The sequence below is a fragment of the Vidua chalybeata genome, chromosome 2 (assembly GCF_026979565.1).
Source record: "Vidua chalybeata isolate OUT-0048 chromosome 2, bVidCha1 merged haplotype, whole genome shotgun sequence".
NCBI lineage: Eukaryota > Metazoa > Chordata > Aves > Passeriformes > Viduidae > Vidua > Vidua chalybeata.
Window position 1 is genome coordinate 29,283,390 of NC_071531.1, and position 21,699 is coordinate 29,305,088.

At 36.9% G+C, this 21,699-nt stretch overlaps 1 protein-coding gene and 1 long non-coding RNA gene across 3 annotated transcripts in view; one reads left to right on the forward strand and one right to left on the reverse strand.

The window, feature by feature from the left end:
• TMEM182 (transmembrane protein 182) overlaps nt 1–21,699 on the reverse strand; it is a 31,870-nt gene that overhangs the window by 2,341 nt on the left and 7,830 nt on the right. Inside the window, exons 1-4 of one of the 2 annotated variants that reach the window (XM_053935012.1) lie at nt 18,054–18,194; nt 17,520–17,619; nt 15,356–15,454; nt 6,739–6,876 (exon numbers count right to left, since the gene is read on the reverse strand). In XM_053935012.1, the coding sequence (XP_053790987.1) occupies nt 6,739–6,876; nt 15,356–15,454; nt 17,520–17,619; nt 18,054–18,194 (478 nt within the window). Of the gene's footprint in view, nt 1–6,738; nt 6,877–15,355; nt 15,455–17,519; nt 17,620–18,053; nt 18,195–21,699 lie in introns of those variants that run through there. The other variant, XM_053935014.1, reaches the window with a different exon arrangement.
• LOC128783866 (uncharacterized) lies at nt 10,694–19,800 on the forward strand. The gene is made up of 3 exons (XR_008429252.1): nt 10,694–11,108; nt 15,365–15,416; nt 19,688–19,800. It is a non-coding gene; the product is annotated as an uncharacterized LOC128783866 (long non-coding RNA).

Below are 21,699 nucleotides of genomic sequence, written 5' to 3' on the forward strand. Positions count from 1 at the left end.
CCCACAAGTGCACTTTGGAAGCACCCATGGCCAGGCATTTGCTTCCATATCCACATGTCTTGATAACCTTTGATGGTTACCTTTCCCCATCCCCAACCTGAGATGCTGCCTCACAACCTCTTTTCCCCACCCTTTCTGCCCATTTACCAGGGAGAAGCTGTTGTCTCACTCACTCCCTTGATGCAGGCATGTTAGATGCACCAGCTTAACCTGGTGATCTGGTGATCTTCCTGCTACTGCTTTATGGACAAAATATAGTATATTTACATACATCCTGAACATCTGACAGGTGAGAGCTCATGGCTCAATCTTTATAAACATTATCTTTTGAAGAGCAACAAAAAAACAGCTGAGGCATAATCAAAACATTCCCAAAGGATCTGCAATTTCTAGGAGGCTGAAATAATAGTAGAAAAACTAAATAAAGAAGGAGGCAGACATTTCATGTCTATGAAATACACTTCCAGGATTACATTTTTTGCTAAGGTTCAAATTCCTAACAAAGTTTGAAAAAACCCAACACTCAACTCTAAGAGGCATAAATTCAATCTTGAAAGTATTTTACCTAAGCAAAACTCAATTTTGATGGAATACAGTACTGTGCTTGTATTAAACGTAAAACCACTGAAACAATCAGAGAGAAGGATTGCCTTAGGGCCAGACAAGAAGAATAAGAAATTAGATTGAAAACTCCTCAAATATAATTCAAATTGAGCAGAAGATTCCTATAATAGAACATCTAATGATAACAGGTAATGTGGGCAACATAGGAAAATTAGAACAAAACAGAGCTAGTAACTTTTGATTTAAAAAGTAGGAAAATTCAGGGCAAATTCATAAATGGAGTTATTAGATATCTGGATTTTGTTCAAGGTTTCAAAATTTGAACAAACAGATTATAGACTAAGATTTGGAAAGATACATTAATAATCTGGCAAAATCCACAAGGACATTGGAATTTACTTCTTCAACTGGCTGTGTCTATGCATTTCAAACTAGTCCTCTATTTAATCTCTACATTGGGGAAAACGTAGTCCAAAACAATAATAATTACAAAAAGTAGTGATGTATATTCCCTTACAATAGCAGCAGGTAAGTATAACCAGGCCTTGCACATCTGGAAAGCCCTCTGGCATGCTGGGTAGAAGCAAAGTTATGTAAAGCAGTTAGTCAAAAACATCTGTCATTAAAACAAAACTGCATCAAAGGTGCTTTAATCTAGAAATGGGTACCCCTTGCTTTTCAGGCACTCTGAAGCAACACCTAGGTGGTTAAACTAGAAACACCATGTAGGTGCAAAATAGAAAGCCAGGGCTGCCAGTGGTAGAACAGCTTCAGGGAATCTATCATCCATCGGGTGTGATTTCACAGCAAGCTGTTACACCTGTGACTGGCGAATTGTCGGGTATGGAAATTTTCAGAAGAAATATATGTCAAGCAGAGATAAATGTCCTTCCTTAAAAGGGAAGAAAAAGAAAGGAAGAGTATGTAAACCCTCTTCGTTAATTAAGGCACTAAAGGAGTATTTAAGGGTTCTCATTACCTGCTAATGGAGACTAATTAATAGGTGTATTACTTAGCATGTTCAATAAATATCTTGAACAATAGAATCAGGCTAAGTAAAAACTGACCATGTCCTGTTGCCACCATCAGTATTTCATTCATTAGCACTCCTTTTGTCTAATTTTCACAGAGTTATGACTTCACAGGAGTTAAGCACTCAGACAGTTTACTGAATGTATATTTATCCTGAGAAATCTGCTCCTGCAGTCTTGCTCTGACAATCTATTGTGAATGTCATGAACTCTCAAAGGCAAGCTCCAAGACAAAATTACTGAGATTGAAAAAAAAAAAATCCACAATTTCTTGAAGCAAATATTTTTAAGAACAGTGTGTGCTGTGATATATTTCTACATTTTTGGCATTTAGACCTGTTTCATAGAGTGCAGGCATCCTTTTGCCTTTGCCTTTTAGCAGATAAAAAATAGAACAGCAGTTGCATGAATCAGTAATGATGAGGGAAATTATTCCTAGAACATGAAATATGTCTGAGAGAGATTAAGACAAATAAATACTTCCCTCCTACTCCTTTTTCTTTCTTTTTTTCCATTTTCCTTTTTTTTTTATAAACACACATGTTTGAAACACAGCTCTGTGCAGTGTGATAAGACACGGACTTCTCTGAGGTCACTCTTTTCTGTCTTTCACATTCATTCTTTTGAATTTCTTTCAAACAAATACTTGTGCATATTGTAGAGGAGAAAGAATACAGAACCTTTAGAAATGTCTGTGAATTCAAGAAGCAGTTTGCTGGCCTTTAGTACTGATTCTTCCCACGTAGAAATGCCTTTCACTTGTCAATGGTGAATGGCTGTTTATGGCATGAATCTTTTACTATGCAGACATGAAGACAACAGGTGCTGGAAAGAATGATGTGAGCTTTTTACTTATGCCTGGAAGTTTAGAACTCTTTATCTCACTTGTGAAAAACTTCTCTGTGTGTGTATATTTTTTTATTAAATGCATTTTTCTGTTCTTGTCCTTATTTCAGATTCTACCACCTACCTTGGCCTCTTGTGACCTTTACTTAAAAATAATGGCTGGCATTCTCTGCTGAAGAACATGCAGAGGATCCCATGCAAAAGTTATGGGAGTAGGTACATGTCTCTGAAAACAGATTTTTTTCCTCATCTAGGATCTCAAATTAAAGTACCATCTTTTTTCACTCTTATGGCAGGAAGCAGCAGTCATACTTCTAATCTTGCTTCTTCACCAGGGTGTGATTCTGTAATGCTCTGTGCACAGCCTGGTATATTGCTTATTGGCATCAGTACAAGAGAAAGTTTTCACCACCACCAGAGAGAAAGAGGCACAAAGTAATTATGGACTTTATTGAAGGCTAAAAGATCATTTTATGGCAGCTTTCCCTTCTTTTCCTATGACCTTCAAAGCAGCTATAAGGATTCTTACAGTTTTCGGTATCATAGCTGCACTTGGACCATCCTCTGATGTTGCAGATGCGGAGATGAGGCTGCAAAGGCAGGACTCAAGTCACTGACTGTGGTATCATTGATCTGATACTTACTTTTCCCCACAGGTATTGCAGGTGTAGTTCCACCTGTGGCCTCAGGTGGTTAATAAGATTACAAAGTTTTGCTACTCCCAATTAAGGAAAAATGGGTCAGGAAAATGATAGATGGTGTTAATTGTAGTTATAATGGCCACAGAATGGCAAAGGTTAATATCCTCAGAGGAATACAGAAGGTAAGACCCAGAACTTAGAAGAACACGCTTCAATCTGTGCAGAGACTGGTAGGCAAGATCCCAAGAGACGCTGCCTTGAAGGGCAAAGGCTGCCTTATAAGGTGAAGGGGCCCAGAAGAATCTGATGTTGCTCATTGACAATTTCCTTAAAGTAAAAGAATGGTCCCTTTATGTGTACAAGAATTCAAGCAGGTCTGGCAAAAATTAAAATTAACCTCATACAGAGCTGCATTAGCAAGAACACCATCATTAGATTTGAAAATACTATTATCACCCTTTATTCAACACTTGTGATATCATATGTGGTAAGCTATGTCCAGTTTGGGGTCCCCATGTGAAACAGAGATAAACTGATAAACTGAGGTGATGACCACCAAAACATTTAGGAGAATGGAGAACAAGTGGAGGCTAAGCTGGGGAATTTTAGTCTAGAGAAGAATCCAGCCTTCATTTTTCTAAATAGAGTTATAGAAAAGATGGGGATAGATTTTCAGAGACCTACAGACTTGACAGGATGAGATGAAATAGTCACAAACTGCATCAAGGGCAGGTGAAAACAAGGAAAAAAGAAAACATTTCTCACAATGAAGTTGGTCAAACTGGGACAAGCACCCAAAGATGCTGTGGAACATCAGCTATTAGAGGTTTTAAAAACTTGATTGGATAAGGCTCTGAGCTGCCTGATCTAACTTTGAAGACAATCCTGCTCTAAATGGGATGTCAGACTTGATTGCCACAAGAGGTCCTTTTCAACGTGAATTTATTTGTGTCACTCGGGATCTCTGTTTAGGCTTCTTGAACGGATCCCTCCAAAAGGCAAGTCTATCCACCTTATCACAGAGAAGGTGAGGTGTCCATCTGAGTGTTTCTTACTGTTAACAGTAGAAATTTATGCAGTTGGTTCATACAAAACAGCTTTCAGATGGCTGAACAGTTGGCAAGAATCTCATTCCCAATACCTCCAGCTACTTCCTGGACCCTAAGACATCACAGCAGATCATGCTACAAACTGCGCTCTTCAGTTGAGGGAAAGCTTTTATCTGCTGCTAATTTGTAAGTTAAGGTTGCAGAAGGATAAAGATATGTCCAATAACAGGTATTAAAATTATTTCATCTAACTTATTTTTAAGACATGTCAGTAGGAAAATGACTTTTTGTTCTTCCTAAGAAGATCTTCTAACTTCCAAAGAACAGTCATCCTGTCTAACTTCCTTCTCAAAAGACTATTCTCTACAGTATAACACATACTTTATTTTGTGGTAAGATAGCATCCAGGCCCCTTCAAAACAATGTATATAATTCCCTTTTTTCTTCAAAGCAACCTGCTGGTTTCTGTCTTAAAAGAACTCTAACTTCATTAAATCTAAGTCACATTAATCTAAGTCATATTACACCTTCTGATTTTCCCATTAGGTCTGTGTTTAAGTAGATGCACACCCTGGCTGCATCCTGATCACATGTTTGAGAAGTTATAAATACGCACCACTTCTCATCACTCTCCCCTTCCATGCCCTGCTTTGATTTAGCAGGCAGTTAAATGAACAGGCTCTAGTCCTGAAGGAGATAGGCACAGGAAGGGATCAGGGCAGCAGGGACACAGTAGAGCATATCACCCTCTTCTGCATCAGATTCTATCTTATCTTGCTCTCTCTTGAGCAAGCTGAATGGGTCCTATTTTCTCCTGCCACCACTATTTTTTTTTTTTTTTGACAAATTATAGCAGAATTTCACTAAAGATCTTTGCTTTTCAACAACAGAAATGGTAATAGTAAAAATAACATAGCTTTTTTTAAAGCCCTGATTGAGAACAGTCCTGAAGTTGAAACATGCTACATACAGAGAGAGTAAAAAAATCAGGATTTCCTTTGAAGAACATTTGCTCTATAGGCACAAAGGGTGAAAGGGGCAAAGACACAGACCCAAGGTCACACACTGGGATAATAAAGCTCACTTAACTTCACATACCTAAAGAAATAGTCTCTCTAGATTCTCTTAGTAAAGGAAAAAGAGGTGTAGGGTTCCTCCATAGCACATTCATCTGATCCAATTAGGCCCCTCTTTCAGTATGAAATGAATCCCCAGCTGGGGGAACTTCTTACATACCTACTGTTTTTACTGCCAATGAACGTTATTGCCTCTTGCAGGCCTCCTAGGGAAGCCAAAGGAGGCTAGCACAGGCTTGGGGATCTAACTTTCCCCACCTAAATGAGGGCAGATGAAGTGACCCAGAGTGGAGAACACAAGCATTGCTTTGCACCTCTGCTAGTCAGTTCCACATCTTTCAAGTGCCCTTTTCCTCTCAAACAGCTTCTGCTACTTTCTAGTGACAGCTGAGGTTTTTCATGCGTTACAAATGCAGAAAAAGAGCAAAACTCGCATGGGCTCTTGTCCTGCAAATTAGTGACAAAAAGCATTGAAATATCTTAGAATCTCCATCAGCCTATGAATATTTTTTGTATGTCTTTTAAAAGTGTGGAGGAGTAATTCTCAAGAGATAAAATGTAAGTATGCAGGATTTTCTTCAACTGAAATATTATAAAATACTTCCCACACTTCACTGAGAGTCCTTTGGAAGGGAATAATGATCACTAGCTGCATACAAAGAGCTTAGAGGTGCTGCGGGTAAGCAAGGTCAGGGGGTCAGTATGAGAAGCAAAAAGAGAGCCCAGGCCTTGTGGTCCTGACACGGGTGGCTCTGCCCTGTAACACAATATGTTCTCACAGGGCTGCCTCTCACCCAGCTTTTAACCAAGGAGAACAGAGATGGAACACATACTATCATTTACATCCTATATAACTATCTTACACACCAGTGTGAAATCTTCACAGACTTTTCAAGGTTAAGCAAACAGCGTGCCAGTGAGCTGTCTGTATCAGCTGAATCCTGGGAGGGTGCATCCTCCACTGTACATGTGGCTTATGAGGAAGGAGGGAATTCAGTTATTTGTTATCTTTCATTTGCAGAGGTTTAGAGCTCCTACTTACTCATACATGACAACTATTTTGTTTAGTCCTATGACACCCAAAGCATTTTCCTGTATTGGTCATGTATATGTGTTCTATCTCCCAGCTTCTACAGAGTCTACTGTAATTATCTTTTGCATCACTGATAAAGGACAAAACCCTCTCCTTAGCTAAAGCCCTTGAGAATCCTATAAGCCATTCTTAAATATGCATTCTTTTTCTGTTAAAAAAAAAAAAAAAGTAGATTGAAATTGCAGTGTAATTCCATTATTTGTCCTGGATGTGGGTTTTTTTTTAACCTTAACCCAAAAATAGCTTTTATAATAGCTTCATGACTAAATAACTGTGCAAAGAACCTGTGTCCAAGACAGGCACTCCACAAGCAAAAGGATAGAAGCATATGCTTTCTCTTTATTTTAACCATGATTGATATAATTTTTGGTTAAGGAAAATGGAAGAAATAACTCATCTTTTCTGCTCTATAATTGACTGAGCAAACAGTATACCCACCAGCAATGATGAAAAAGCCTCCTCCTGCTTTGTATAGAATGTGACTGGCAAAAGGAGCTGCACAGATGATGAGGAAACTAGCTGCCACAACAGTAAGAACTCCCAGGAGCATAAGAACTGTCCAGAAACCTCGATAAACTAGAGAAAAGGAAAAAGGAAGAAAAAGAATACAATGCTTTTTAGAACTTACCCAAGTTGGCTAACAAAGATTTTCCTTTCCCCTTCTTTTATCACTTGCCTCATTAACAAATGAAACATTAATTCTATTTTGCATATACATTAGATATCATATGGATCAAAGTAGGTCTGATTATCAGTCCTTAACTGATGATCATGGAAAACAGCATGCAAGTTATTGTGAATGAAATCCATCTGCTGAATATTTAGCAATACCTTGAATGATAGCAACCTGACCAAACTGATGCTCTTTAGAAAATGGTACAGCAAAGCTATAGCAGTGATTCCTTGGGATAAATGATTGGACTGACAGGATAGAATTATTTTACCAAAATTGTGTGGAAGAAGCAGAGCTGCAACATCTTAGTGCCCAGACTATATCACCAATAACAATCTGTAAGTTCCTTACAATTTATGGCTGGATAATGCTCCTTATATATAGTCATATTCAGCAGAAAGAAGCTTAAGCTAGGAACAGGGAGAAACTAAGCAAATGCAAACTGTATTTCTGAAAAACAGCTAAGTGTCTTAAACCAGACTATTTCTGCTCTAAAGCTCTTTGTATTTTATTAAATTTAAAATGTGATGTTTCAGAAGCCCGTTAGGCAGTGCCAAGCAGTGCTGAATTAATGGATGCAGCTGGTGATAAATGAGCTGAGAGTTTTGTGACATACTCTGGCCAAAAGAGTCTTTCTAACAATTAGTTTTTAGCTGGTTAATTGCACATCCATTTAACAAAGTCATCATTTTACAAATGCTACAAGAGTGACATAAATTTCTCCCATGAATTTAAAAATTGGTACATTAACACAACCCATTAGTAAAATTATGAGTTGTAAAGATCTCCATCGCCAGATCTGAAAATCTTGAAGCACTGACAATTCAGTCAGTGAAAAACATTTCCACCCAACTGAGGGAAAGCATATAAGCCAGCTGGCAAGTCAGGAAAAGTGTATCACAAAAGAAACTGCCACTTATCATCTGACAGCACCTACTTACTGTTATGGAAAAACACAACCAAGCAACTATTATACTGGTTCATATCCTGAAAGATTCAAATTCATACAGCTTGTTAGAGACAGCTATTCAGTAATAATTCAGGTTTGCTCTCATCTGAAATCTGAAGGTGCACTAGGCATTAGCAGCTCATGTTTCCCACTAATGTATTCCAAAAGTCTATGGTTTTTAACTTGACCAGCTTAACACAAGTTAAAGTATACATCATCAGCCTTGTAAATGTATTAGCTAGATCACATTCACCACATTACATTAGCTACACTTTTTAAATAACACCCTTTTTAATCCAGGCAAACATTCAGAGACATAATTTTCCGCCACACTGATCAGCAGATTTGGGCATAAAAAGGATGAATGTGTCTGAGAGTACCTGGCAGAAGGGTTAAAATTGTGGTTTGGTTCATATCCAAGTCTTCACTTCGCATAAACAAAAAAATTATTGGAATAGTAGGTAAGAAATAAGGCTATGGCTCAGCAAAGCAGTTAATGTGTGTTTTGCTTTAAGTACTATACCTCTTATGGGATTTAGGCACCTATTTAAAGTTAAACACATAGTTAAATGATTCACTTAATGCAAATGGACAATGAATGGAGACCTAGAAAGGTAAATCTCTCAAGTCTTGAGTTTCTGAAGCAATTTCATATTATTTTACTCAAGGGGCTACTTTGATAAGCTTCATTGCAGTCTCCAAGTCCATGGGACATTACTTCCTCATTTAAAGCCTAATACCACTAAATCAATCTATAACCACCCAACTCTTTTACATGGGTGGCCCAAGGTACTTCAAAGTCATACTACATAATAGGACATGTTGGCCAAAATGAACCTTGAAAAAGCTTTCTTGTATATTATTATGGTCAGTCACCTAATTCATGGAGCAGTGTTTCTATTTTCTGAATGGAGGAGGACACGAGATTCTCCAGCACTGCAAATCCAACATCCATTTTCATTATCCACTCTTTATATAGAAAGTTTTAAAGTCCATTTTTCATGAGATTTCATGAGAAAAGCTTGATTTGATGTTCAAATATTCTTAGAAATAGAGTACAAAAGAAGTACAAATGTAACTGATGGAAATTTGTTTCAACCTCTCTGTAACTATAGAAAAGAAAAGCTGTTTCTCTGCTCCAACACTGTAACTATTTTATGCATTATGTGGGAAATAGATTTCACCTAGCTATCAGAAGCTTCCATTCTATTTCTCCAAAACAGTTATTTACTCTAAAGAATCATAGATAAAGTCTGATTATCCTAATGCTTGTTTAGTAAGCTAATTCAGTCATTAAACATCAATTAAAAAATAGATTGCAGTTGATAGGTACAAAATCTGCTCACAAATCGGTGACTTTTCAAGCAAAACACTACCCCCACTAATCTGCAAGGCAGAAAGTCATTTGGTTCATTTGTGGCACAGGTCTGAGGAAACACCCAATAAGCACTTAGACTTTTACTTTTGTAAGAGAATTTAAAAGCCATAATTTTCCTGCAAATATGGCTTCACTTATTTTATAATCTGATCATTTTTGTTTAGATCACATTTCCCATCATCTCTGCCTAGATGGGCAAGATCAATTTCTACAGGCTAGTCATTCAAAATTACAGCTCAGCTGTCATTTAGCTTAGCTGTCATCTATACATGAACACAGAAGAGCTGGTTAAAATTAAATCTTCCTAAGAATGAAATTACTCTTCAAGTCAAAGACTTTGCTGCTCTGAGGCTGAGACACACAATGATATATAAAATGCAACAGAAGATGCTGCTTTAAAGACGATACTCTTCCTTACATCCCATGAAAAGGGCTGACACTGTGATCCAAACAGTCTGTTTCTAGAAATAAGGTTCAGTGAACCCATACAAAGTGTGTCTATACAAAGTGTTCACAGAAGTTTGCACAATTTCAGGTCTCACTGAGGTATTTTATAGGATAGCCCATGTTCTGGTCCAGATGAAAAGGAGTACCCTTGTCTCTTCCAGATACTTCACATATATCTTAGAGTTATCCACCTCAAATACATGCATTATTGCAAGTTTTTCCTACAACAGAAGAAATAAAGTACAAGCACTATTGCACAGTGCAAAATAAACATATCTGCAGTTTTTAAAATCTTAGATACCATTGCTCTATGTTGCAAGAGAGCTAAACAGGTTTTGTAACTCATCTTGGTAAGCTACCCCTTTGTTGAGTACAACATTTGCCTAGGAAATGACAGGCAGACCTAAAAATAAAAAAAGACTTAGTGGAAAACAGGAGTACACACAGCTGCACCATCGGGCCTGTATAGGAACATTATATTCCTCCAAAATTGCATGACCTGTAGTTTTCCCTCACTACTTGCTTTTCTTTCTAAAGATCCTAATTTAGGTCCTTCCAGAGACTTGCATTATTTGAAAACTAGAAGTATCTGGGTCTGTGCAAGGTCCCAAGTTTTGGAGAAATGGGTGAAAATTACCAAAAGCCTTATTTTCTAGTATAGTAGATCCCAGCACGGATTACAAACTGAACTTACAGATTCATATTTTAAGATATTACTGATACATGATATGAAAGAGAAGCAATAATACATTTGAAAATTTACAGAGCTGCATCACCTACAACACACTTGTGTAGCAGTCATGGACACATCTGGAGCTCTATAACAGTTAGTCAGGAACAGCCTAGCTAATGTCACAAAGCAACACCCTTCTACTGTTAGAGATGTTAACATCAGCATCATGAAAGCATTCCAAGCATTCCATTTCACTGCCCTTGCTGACTCAAATTGTTTTTAAAACCCAGCCATCAGTCCGTACAAGTACTGTGGTCTACCATAAAAACCCAGGCTACTTAATCTTAAATTTAATATCAATATGAATTATTAAGCACTATAAGGATGAAAAGCCTTTTGAAACATGTGTTAGTACAATGCCACATAAAAATTTTCAGGGGTAGGCAAAATGATTTGGAAAAGTTTCCTTGAACTATCATGGACAGGCTCACAATCAAAAGGGAACATTTCCTGTGATCTGACAGCAGATTGTATTTTAGAATGTGCGGTTTTTTTACATCCCTATTTAATGTAAGAGATATTGAAATGCTTTTAACAAGAGTTTTGCTACACACAGTGCCAATACAGTGAAAGGCAAAGTGCCTGAACTGCTCTCAACCAGGAGCATCTTCTCTGCAGATAAACAAATGTAAGTGAAATACCTATCTCAGCAGCAGCACAGGAGACACACCTAGCCACACAGTAAACCTTGCAAGAAGTTTCTCAGCTTCATTTAGCCTTTACTATCCCTTAGTAATATTTTTTTTTTAAATAACTTTAACAGTAAAACAAATACAATATTCACAAGACGGATACACTTCTTTTTAAAATGCTTCTTACTTTATAGCTGCTTGGGGGACTTCAGAGATCACACTTATAAATGTACTGTATTACAATCTCTCATGGGCAATTATATGAGTATTACATAAGCGCATTTTTCTCCCCTAGAAATAGACTACTGCTAACATTTCACATGTACAACTTCTATTTTCAGATTTCATGGCTGATATTTTCCAGATTACTTTAGGTTAATTTCAACCCATTAACAAACCTGCCGATAAATTTGATCTCACCATTTTAGATTTAACAGTTGCTGAATCAGATTTTTGCTTCAGTTCTATAAACATTGTGTATTGTCCATTAGGCATTACTTCAAATCCTGGCAATGTGCCCATGCAATAGAAATACCACAGTACTGGACAAAATAAGATACTAATAGTTAGGAAAAAATACTGGCAGCTACAAATCAGAGTATTAAGCTAATGTGCCAGTGCTGCCCTATTAAAATACTTCCACTACAGCTTCAAAACGTGTTGGGGTGATTTACAACAGTTAGGGCACTATTGTTATTTCCAAATTAAGTTGAAAAAAATCCCCTCAAAAATAAAAACAAATGAATTAGTGACTAAGTGTTAGATTTTTCACTTCTTACAAAAAATCTCACTATAGCCAATGGGACTATTTCCATGAGTAAGAACTTCGCACATTTTTCAAAAACAGGCTTAGTATTGTCCTATAGTAAAAGAACTTTAGGAAAGTGTGATAGCCCTTTGAACATCAGTGTTAAGTAACCTAATGAATGCATGGATCTAGCTAGCAGTGAATTAATATTAAAAATATTATAGTACTATATTTTCAGAATAGCCTGATGGGGCAACTAATCTGTTTATGATTATGCAATAATATATCTATTTTAAAATATATAGGTTGCTGCTGTGGTATTTCTATTGCATGGTCTAATTTAAATTTTTTTATTCCTAGGTTGTAGTTTATTGCACTTATATATGTGAATCATCATAAAAATGAATCTGCTAGCAACACAATGAGGCACTAAGTCGACTTAAGAGCTGCACACTATAAAAGTCGTCACTCTAAACCTCTGTACCGTCACAGAAAGTCACTAGAGTCAGGCTTCATCCGAGTTCATTTAGAACCTGTTTCAGGTTAAGATAAATGATATGGCCTATGAATTTCTTAAAGTACATTAACCATAAATGATGGATCACACAGCTTTTGATGATACCTTACGCTACAGCTAGGTGAAGTCCTCCCCACTCTGTCAAGATTATTTAACAAAACCAATGAATGCACAGAAACATTATAACCGTGATTAAAAGATATAGCAAACTTCAATTTCAAAGCAGTGCTACCTAACCCTGTGAAGCTGGTCATGCATCTAGTAATGATTAAAAGGTATCAGATACACTAAAGCATGCATTCAAACCTCCAATATAAGCACCCCATAAGCTTTTCTGTCTTAAGATTTCCATCTAAGGCTGTAGTCCTTGACACCAAGAGCTCATACTCTAGGTTTGTACATCAGAATGGACCCAGCCTTTGGTCTAAAGCTTTGTAAGGCAGACTGAAACACTAAAGATCCCCTTCTCAATGCTTTAAGATTTTTCGGAACTAAACACAAACACAAACCCAACATACAAAAGATGTAAATAAACTAAGAGAGGATAGGTGACCCTGTTTTGAATTCTAGCCTAGAAAAGCTCTGAGCCAAATTCCTACTAAAACCAAAGGAATTATGTCAACAGACAACTTGGTCCAGACACTGCACTCAAAAGGCACCACAGATTTCATGTTCCTCAAGCTTATCTTTGCCTGAGCTTTTCTAGCTGGATGGTGACACGGCACTCCAAAAAACCACACTTGTATCTCCACACAAGTGACTGCACAAGGGGCTAAAATTAAATGCAATTTCTTCTGCTAAGATCCAAATGTCTCTTAAGCCAAATAGTATGCAAAAAAGTCACATGCCTTTACTTGTTCAGCAACTAACAGTGCTCTGAACAGAAAGAGATTTTTAGAAAATGTGTTGTATACATTTGATTTTTCTAAGGAAGTTTAAAGCTCTTTATTCAGTTGTTTCTTTTTCTATGAAAGAGCAAATGAACGTGACAGAAAAATTCTTGTTATCTTGTTATTTTGTTAAAATAGAACTTGATTGACTCACTAAAAATACAATGATAAACCTGGGGAGGAGAGTTGGGCTTTTTATCATCCCCAAAAGAGAATATGTCGAGAAAGTTTTGTGCCATAAAAATGGTAATATTTTATCAAGAAACAGTAGCAGAACCAACAAAGGGGACAATAACCTCAAATTTTTGGTAGTGCCCTTTTATTCTATGCTTTGCTGATGCAAAGTATTAGATGCAGACAACTGGATATACAAATCATAAATGAAATCTTGTTCTTCCTGAAAACAAACTGGAGCCTTTTGCCACTGGCTTTATAGAGAACCACTTCCTGCACTGGGAGTCAAGAAGAGGATAACCTTCTAGCACTTCTTAATTTAGCAACTGCAGTTGAAGCAAGGTTTTTAAAACCTGTTTGCCAAATATCACAGGCAGGATTGTCAAATTAGACTAAAGGAGAAACAAGTTTTGAACTAACAGAAGAGATGATGACATAACCGTCTTCATAAAAAGTTGTGAAAGACTCTTGAACAATCATAACTGTTCTAATAAATAACTCAGCTTGGATGCTGAAAATGAAATGTAGGCATAAAAAACCCCAAACCATCTTCAGTTTTAATGAGCTCGAAAGCAATCCAACTGTATCTATTTATATAGCAGGAATGGCTCTGAATATACTCTACCTGGGCCAGCATCTATAGTACAGTTCTGCCTACTTTTAATCTCCTAATATGAAATATAGATAGGAAAATTATATTTGAGCAGTGGTCCTTTTGGCAAACATTAACTAAAATTAATTAAACTTTTGATGATATTCCTTCTCCTTTTCTTTTTCTTTGTTTGTCCACTTCTGTGTAATCATGCAATATAATTTGAGGAACCTTTGTGAAAGTATGAGTGAACAGTGGAATACAAACTTTCTCTAGGCTATTAGGAGCTGATGACTCTGTCACTTTCAAATGGAAAAATAAACTGTTCTAGATGTGCTGTGAAGTTACAGATTAGGTCTCTGAATGGTGAGGTCTGAATTCTTCCTGGACAAACAGTTCATAATTTCTAAAGATTAACAGAACCATTATAATTCTAGTTTTTTTTTTTTCATGTCTGCAGCATAAAAATTGGATTCTAAAGACACTTTAAGGTTAGCAAAAGCATAATTACAGCTTCAGGACAGGAAGGGATCACTTAAGTCCCTTAGACAGCAAGTTCAGAGACATGTAGCATGCACACATCACAGGTTGTTTAAAAAGTCATGTGAAATAGGTATCAGAAGTTATTTACTTTACATATGTTTGCTTAAAGCTCTATGATTAAATTTTCCTGATATTTTTAAGTCATTCCTCAGTGTTGTAAAGACAAGGCTTTCTAGGCACTATTCAAACATAAAGTTTTCTATTAATGTTTATCTTTCACAAGTATCTAAATATATATGTATCTCTGTTACAGTACACGAGTTTCTCAGTGAAGTATATCTGAGTCAGTTAAATAAACTCAGATAGCATCAAGGCTCTGCTCCTCCTTCCTCATAAAGTAAAAATGCAGTAGATTTCCATATATGTTTATTCATTTAACAAAAACAAAAACCAAAAAAACATCAAAACAAAACAAACAAAAAATTCCAACCAAAACCAGTTTTATTGAAATACATGACAAGAAGTACTCGTTTAATGCATTCAGCCTAAGGAAGATAATTACTATGTTGGAGGGAAAAAAAACACTAAAAAGGAAAGGTCTTTTTTTTTTTTCCCAGAAATTACATCCATTCTGCCATCATCCTTAAAGCTAATCATTATTTATGTGTTTTGTTAAACAGTGGCTTAAATATGCATGTTGTAAAATTATGAGAAGTATGAAATACCAAAATTCTGTTAATTAAACTGTGTAGAGCGATAAGGCTGTTTTATTTTGAAGCATTCAAATTGTTTTCTTGAAACCATGGGCATTGTATTCATTTGCACCAAACAATACTTACTGATTGCAGAGTCATAGGAGGTGGAGTTGTGTTCATCTCGGAGAAGAGGAAATGGGGACAGGTAAGCATGCGTACAATTCTTAGAAGGCGACTGGTTGGCTAAAAATGAAAGAAAGCTAAAGATTAATATTTTACTGCCTTAACAATAATGTGTGTCTGTTCTTCAAATGAGCAAACTGAGCTTCATAGGTCAAGATTTCAGGTCCTTTCCTGCCGGAGCCTTCCCCGGCTTGGGGAGACTCCGGATGGTGGTAAAGTCTCTCCTCCAACCCGTGCCTTCAAAGAAAGACTCAGTAGTCTTCAGTCGTCCGGTCTCAAGGCAGTTTATTGCATGTTATCTCAAGGCACACAGACTCCCTGACATTGTCCCTGACTCTGTCTGTCCCCGTCTCTGGCTGTCTCCTCTCTCCCCTCCCCGAGGGGCTGGTGCCATCTTTTATATCACATATTACGTATTAGGTGTTTACAGTTTTTCCCCAATGTCTACTACCTATATTGAACAGTGACTTTCTACTCTAAACCAATCTGTGAGTGCCAACACCACCAAGAACATGGAGAATAGGAAGAAGAAAGAAGGAGGACAGGGCACGCCCAAATCCCTCCATCTTAGAACTTCTGACCCCCATGTACAAAACTCAGACCCCCCTGTACAAGGCCTAAAACCCCCCTGTACAGCACTCAAAAATCCTACCTTTCACTTTGTGACTACTTCTACTATAATATCTAAACTTTTGTGATTTCTTGTTCTTCCTGTAAGGATGGTAAATTGTTCCATGGGTCAAGCTCAAGACCACAGGGGTCCCTGGCCGCCTGCCAGGGTCTCAGAGGCTTCTGCCCTGGGCCCAGAACATCCAAGAGTGTCTGAGGGACACCTTGGGTTCCGACACTTTCCTAGGCAAGAGCTTACAGAATTTGGTTTTGGTAAGAGATACAAGCCTTGTTATCCAAACAAGAATATTCCTTAAAGAGCAATACAGATTTGTACTCTGACACAATAAACGAGCCCTGCTGAAAGCACACTGCAATTTATATGTGATGCATATAAATGCATGCATAGGTACCTTTCTCATTTGGGGGTTAATTTTGTTCTTCTCATTATTACATGTGCAGAAAAAAAAAACAACCAAACAAACAAAATCCAAGCAATTACTTTTTCTTTTGTGAAAGAACAATGAAAATATCAAGCATCCTCAGAAAGTTTACAATGGCCACAAGTAAGAGTCTAGTCTATAGAATGAATATCCTCCAGAAAAGGGTAATTTAACCCTTTATACTAAATACTTCTAAAAATATCAACATCTTCCTGGCAAAAGACAAAAGCTGACTGTAACTTAAACACCATCTAAGTTTCAGATTCCTGACCACATAATTTTCCAGATAAATAATGAGGAGAAATTAACTACAGTAAATATTACATTTTCCACCCAAGACAAAGCAATATATTTAGCAAAATATGGGCTATTCAAGTCAAACTTGTATGATGGCACCTGCTTTTCACAAGGATTATGAAAATCTCGAAATAAGGTGAGGGAGCTCCCTACCTCAGAGGGAGTGTCAAAGACTGGAGAAGAAGTTTTGCTTGACTTCTAATTGGGAGATTTTGGTTGCAAAATACTATCAGATCTTGTAATTCTATCTATCTTAGAATCCTGGATGTAGTGAAAGAAAGCAACAGGTCATCTGTGAATGTAAAAAAGAAACTTTTCTGGAGATGATGTGTCCTACACCATTTTCACTGTGGAGTTCCCATTCCCTTCTTAACCCACTTGTTAAGAACAGATGGAGAAACTCCCCAAGCAAAAATTCATGGACCAGGCTAACCACTAAGCTCTTTTTTCCCTACTTAACAGAATTAAAGCAACTGTTTAACAGTAAGTGGTAAAAGACTTTGTAGCTAAGAATGGACTCAGGTTAACAGGGCATCCATAACAATCACAGTGTAATCTGATCGCTAAACTTGGATCATTTTGTCCTGGGGTTTCCTATAGATTACAAAAGCACGTGTCAAGAATTTATTTTAGGGTAGCTGAAGAACCTGATCCCCAAAGAAGCCATATGAAATCTAATGATTCATAAGACAGAAGGAAAAACAAAAAACACACCAAACCCAAAAAATTTTGAAAACAAACTACTGTAGATAATGTAAAAGGAAAAAACTACTTACTATACCAAAAATTCCACATGCTGCCATTATTATCTCCTACATTTCCACTAAACCAGCACCTCCAGAAGAAACCTTCATGATGGAAAGTGGCCTTCTCTCCCTACAGAGGAAGGAAAAAAAAAAGCCATTACCATACAATTTTTTAACTGTTGAAAGAATTAAGTTCAATTAGATGTTTAGTAAAAAACACCACCATCATAATGACACACAACCTGTATGAATTTAGGTCAGCTATAGCATTTATAAATAGTCATTCTTCTTTTGAAAGAATATCATATTGCAAAAGCAGTATCACAAAATAGAAATTCATTTTAGAGCTGATTACAAATGATTATAAGAGGTTTTGAAGCAAGCTTGTAAGTCTCTAGAAGGTCAAAATGAGTATATTCAAAAGTATATATAGAATTAAATTCTTAGAAAATAAACAAAATTTGTATTTTCAAAAGTTTATATAGAAGTAAATTCTTAGAAAATAAACACATCCAAGAATTCTATGTATATAATTCTCATTATAAATAAAAAGTTCATACTAACCCCAGCACCTTCAGGTGCTTCTGAACAAGTTCCTACTTCTGTAGCAAGAAGCCAATAATCAGTTCCAAATGCCACCAAAAAAACCAAAACCCCCAGAGCTGCAAAGAAGCCTCCAAAAAATATCCCCACACTCAGTTTCATTATTGAAATTCTTAGAAAAAAAAAAAACAAACCCTTAATTACTTAAAAGATTAGCAATAAAATAAATTTAAAATAAATTATTGTGAAAGTAACTAAAAAACTGTTTGGAGAATACAGCTCATATCTAAAGAAGCTTCTCTTCACTTTCTGCCTGTGCCCTTCTTCCCAATGCCCTGTGAGTCGACTTGTGTCTCCAAATTTGTGTTCCATGTGGCTGACTCAAGTCTGACAGATGAAAAGGGCCTTCTATTTTAGGACACTGATGGCAGAGCTTTGCTCTGTTTCGCTGTCTGGGCGAGGCCAGTCAGAAATAGCTGACCTTCCCCTAACTAATCAGGGATTGACTTGAAATATTATTGCAGCTGGTGCATCAACACCAGTGGAGATGGAGTTGCAATGGATCTGTCGATCTACGTGAGCAGCGTTACAGAGCACGCAGTACTAGCAAAGACTTCCAAAGTTCAGGCCTGGTGGTGAATGTTTCCTTAGCTGCTAGCAGGAAAAGAAACACCAACAAAGAAGTTACTATAAGTCATATTACTAAAAGAAGGCTGAGTATTTTTTTATAGAATTTTAAAATATGGTATCCAAAATGAAGAGATGCCTCTGAAAAATCCTATATAATAAAAATACAGTAATCTTTAAAAATTTACATCCTATCTTTAAAGTAATAACTTTAGCAACACTAAACGCAAAAACAGCTAAATGCTTTATTTATTCAGATGCATCTTTTTTCATAGATCAGAATTTTATGCAGTTAAAAATTCCTTCAAGCACCTGATAAAAACTTCAATCTTTTTAAAACAAGAAGTCACTTTCCCAAGAACATGCTTTGGCCATTTTGGAAAGTGATGAAGTAAAACATTTAAATTACAAGGCTTTTTCAACAACTTCATTTTATGCCAAGCAGGCCTTCCCATTCATCTCTCATGGCTTACAGGGAATGCTCCTATAGAAATGTATAGAGTTTCTATAACATGCACCAGATCTTACAGTCCTTACCCAATAAAATTTCATTGGAATTATTTATCACCAGAGTAGAATTTTCCATTGATATTGCATACTGGAAGTGCTGGGCTCAAGAGAAGAATTAAGCCAGTTTATTCCAGAAAACACTTGCCACAACATTTTATGGCAATAGACTTAGGACTCCAGAGGGACTCCTACTTTCAATATGCCTGTATTGGTTTGGACAGTGCATCAGCATGCTTGAGGACAGCAAGGAAAACACTGTTTCTACCACCTCCCTTCATTTCTACACAGATGAACTGGTGTTGTGTCCTCAGTGGTTTTATACCACTACACAATCTGCCCAACATCATATTCACATTTGTTATTAATAATATTTTATTCAAACCTGATACAATACTAATTTCATACACAAGCACATCTAATATTTTGTGGCCTTTTTGTACTTCGGGGTTTCAGTGTATGCAGAGCAGCAAATGAATATTCAAACAGACTCTTTTTGTCATATTTGCTTTTCCCAACAGCCACTGATGCAGTTCATTTTGATACAGCAGAAGAGAAGCGTTTGGAAACCTAATTTTGAAAAGTGATGTTTTATTGCTCATTATTAAAGAAAACAAAAAATCAGGAAAAATAAGAACACATAGGATGTGCTATAAAATAAAATAAAAATGATTACTTGCAATTTGGAATAATACTTCAACTTTTAGTCAGCCCTGAAGTGGTCAGGCAGATGGATTAGATAATTGCTGTAGGTCCCTTCCAGCAAATATTCTATTCTGTTCAATTCTATTTTAATGTGTCTTAAAAAAAAAAAAAAAAAAAGTAGGATTCAGTTCAGCACTAACATGCCCAAATTTAAACAATTTCATACAAGCTAAATGTCTTTCCATCATAATCAATAGTGATCACACTCAGTGGAGCCAGAGAGCAGTTCATCACAACCTAGATTAGATTCAAGGGCTCTGCTCAGGCACTTGGGCAGAGACCTAGCTCTAGACAGTTCCTGAGTATCCTGCTGGCTCTCAGATGGCATGCCAGAAGGGTTTATTTCCCTCTCTGTTTTAAAATACCTGCTAGCCCCACACGGGATCTTATGTGCCCCCTCTCCCCATGGATGACACCAGGACCCAACATGATGGTGATGAATCACATCTGGAAAGAGCGATGTGGTGGCCTTACTGTCATCTCCCACAGTCGGGTACTCCAGGATGTCTAAGGCATCTACATTGGGCAGGCAGGTACCACAGGGGACTTAAAGGAAGCTGACACCTTTCTTGAGTGCCAACTACAGGCCAGGTTGACACCACCTGTGCCATCCAGGCTACCTCTGAAGCCAGGTTCCATTAGATTGTCAGACCATCCTGGAAGCACCACTGAGTGTTTTAGCCAGACCTTGATCAACTCAAGATCCCTATTTCACATGGAGATGTTTGAATGCAAAGGTCTTCATCTGCAACTGAATCCTACTCAGTGAACTGGAGTTCCCAACCATTTTGCTGGTGTATGGGTGGCCTTAGAAAGCATTGACCCAAATTTCAAGAATTTCATACAGTGAAATTCAAAGATATAGATAGTCACAGCATAAACAAAATCCATTTTACAAAGATCTTCATGATATCTATTAAAAATTAATTCTAATGCACTGTTTAACACTATGCCACTTATCTCATCCTAAATAATGGGAGGTCTTATAATGTCACAACAGTGAACTTTTCCAACATTAAACAAGAAGTAAAAAGAGAACTCTAAACCCCTGTCTCAGCCACTGAACCACAATTAATAAAACAAACTACCAAAAAATATCAAATGGCTAGTTCCAGTCATGTTGCACCTACCTGCCCTCCGGACAGAAATATGTCAGTGACTCTGTGAGCTTGTTTCTGCATGAGAGCAACTTACTCTTGTGAGTAGCTTCACTGAAATCAGTTTGCATGGAAAGTTTCACTGAATTCAAATGACAGCTGAATTACTGCCTGTGCAGTGCAAGTATTTATTTTTAATATACTGTACATGCACTCTGGTCTCAGTTTAGCATGTTCATCCTGAGAGGATCTAATTTAATTATTCTCTTTTATATTTATGGCACATTCTCTGGCAGTGTTATCTTCCAAATACTCTAACATCACCAGAATTATGCCTGTCTATGTCAAGAATGAAGCAGAAGCCATGTTAAGACTTGTTATGTCAGCTTAAAAATTCATGTTATCCACCACTTGAATACTCAAAGAAAGTCTCAGGGCCTTTTTCTTTAATTAAATTAAATTCTGAAGGTTCCTCAATAGAAGAGAGAAAATTTCAAGGGAGAGAAAACAGGGCCAAGCTTATCAAGGCAAAAAAATCATTATTTTCTATCTTAAACAAAGTAATTCTCCAACTCCTTTCAAAACTCCTAAATTACTGCAGAAATACTGTAATTTTAAACCAAAATGACTTAGCCAAATTTATCCCTACTATAATGACAATGAAGTAATTAAAACAACTTTACTATTCAATCAATTCAACTAATTAAGCCCAACATTCATGGATTTTGTTG